The sequence below is a fragment of the Penaeus monodon genome, chromosome 29, assembly GCF_015228065.2.
Source record: "Penaeus monodon isolate SGIC_2016 chromosome 29, NSTDA_Pmon_1, whole genome shotgun sequence".
Classification (NCBI taxonomy): Eukaryota; Metazoa; Arthropoda; class Malacostraca; order Decapoda; family Penaeidae; genus Penaeus; species Penaeus monodon.
Genome location: NC_051414.1, coordinates 23372673 through 23373368, shown reverse-complemented (window position 1 = coordinate 23373368; position 696 = coordinate 23372673). Strand labels below are relative to the sequence as shown.

The 696-nt window shown below is 35.2% G+C and overlaps 1 protein-coding gene across 1 annotated transcript in view; it reads right to left on the bottom strand.

Annotated features, from left to right (window-relative positions):
• LOC119592035 (E3 SUMO-protein ligase PIAS2-like) overlaps positions 1 to 696 on the bottom strand; it is a gene marked incomplete at its 3' end in the record, with an annotated part of 17232 nt that continues 16536 nt past the window's right edge. Inside the window, 1 exon segment of the mRNA XM_037940830.1 lies at positions 1 to 538. Coding sequence (XP_037796758.1) covers positions 375 to 538 — 164 coding nt within the window.

Genomic DNA, 696 nt, shown 5'->3' with positions numbered 1-696 from the left:
GCACCTAAGGGAGAATGAACAAACCTATAATTTTAAATTTAGAAATACTGTGAAGATTTTTTCTCTTCAGGAAAATGGGTTCCCCCCATATTCCTGAACATCTTGTGTACATTCTAAGTAAAGTCAGTACGGAAGGTATCCACATCTCCTTTAGAGTATTGATTGCTGTAAATAATGCTGAAACTGCAAGTTCAACACAGAAAGTACTGCTGGTACTGTCTAGTAGAACTTTTCTATCTCTTGGGTTTTAATTTTCTCCTAGAAGCACCTTTGATGATTATGAATCTGTTTGCCTAGTGGTTTCAGAATAGGTAGTTTTGAGGATATATAATCTGTAAATATCTAAGAATACCAGTTCTTTTCCCCAGCTCTGTTTACTGTACCCTTTTTCCCCTTTTTGGTTGTGATTTCTGCCTTGTTACTCTTGGTGACTTCCATTGGCCTTCCTTCTCTCTTAACAGTCTTTTCAAGGCTCTTCTACCAGTCTGTCTCTTTGCCTTTCTCTTTCGGGTTCGTTCAGGAAAAATCCGCTGAGGATCTGAAAAAAAATTTATTCAATCCATTCCATAAAAAAAAAGGAGTTCAACAAATTCCATATATAGAAGAAACTGAAAATATTTGATAAAAAGAACTCTGCATCTGTAACCTACCACAAAGGACCATAAATAAGAAACAAAAAATATTAATACTCATTGA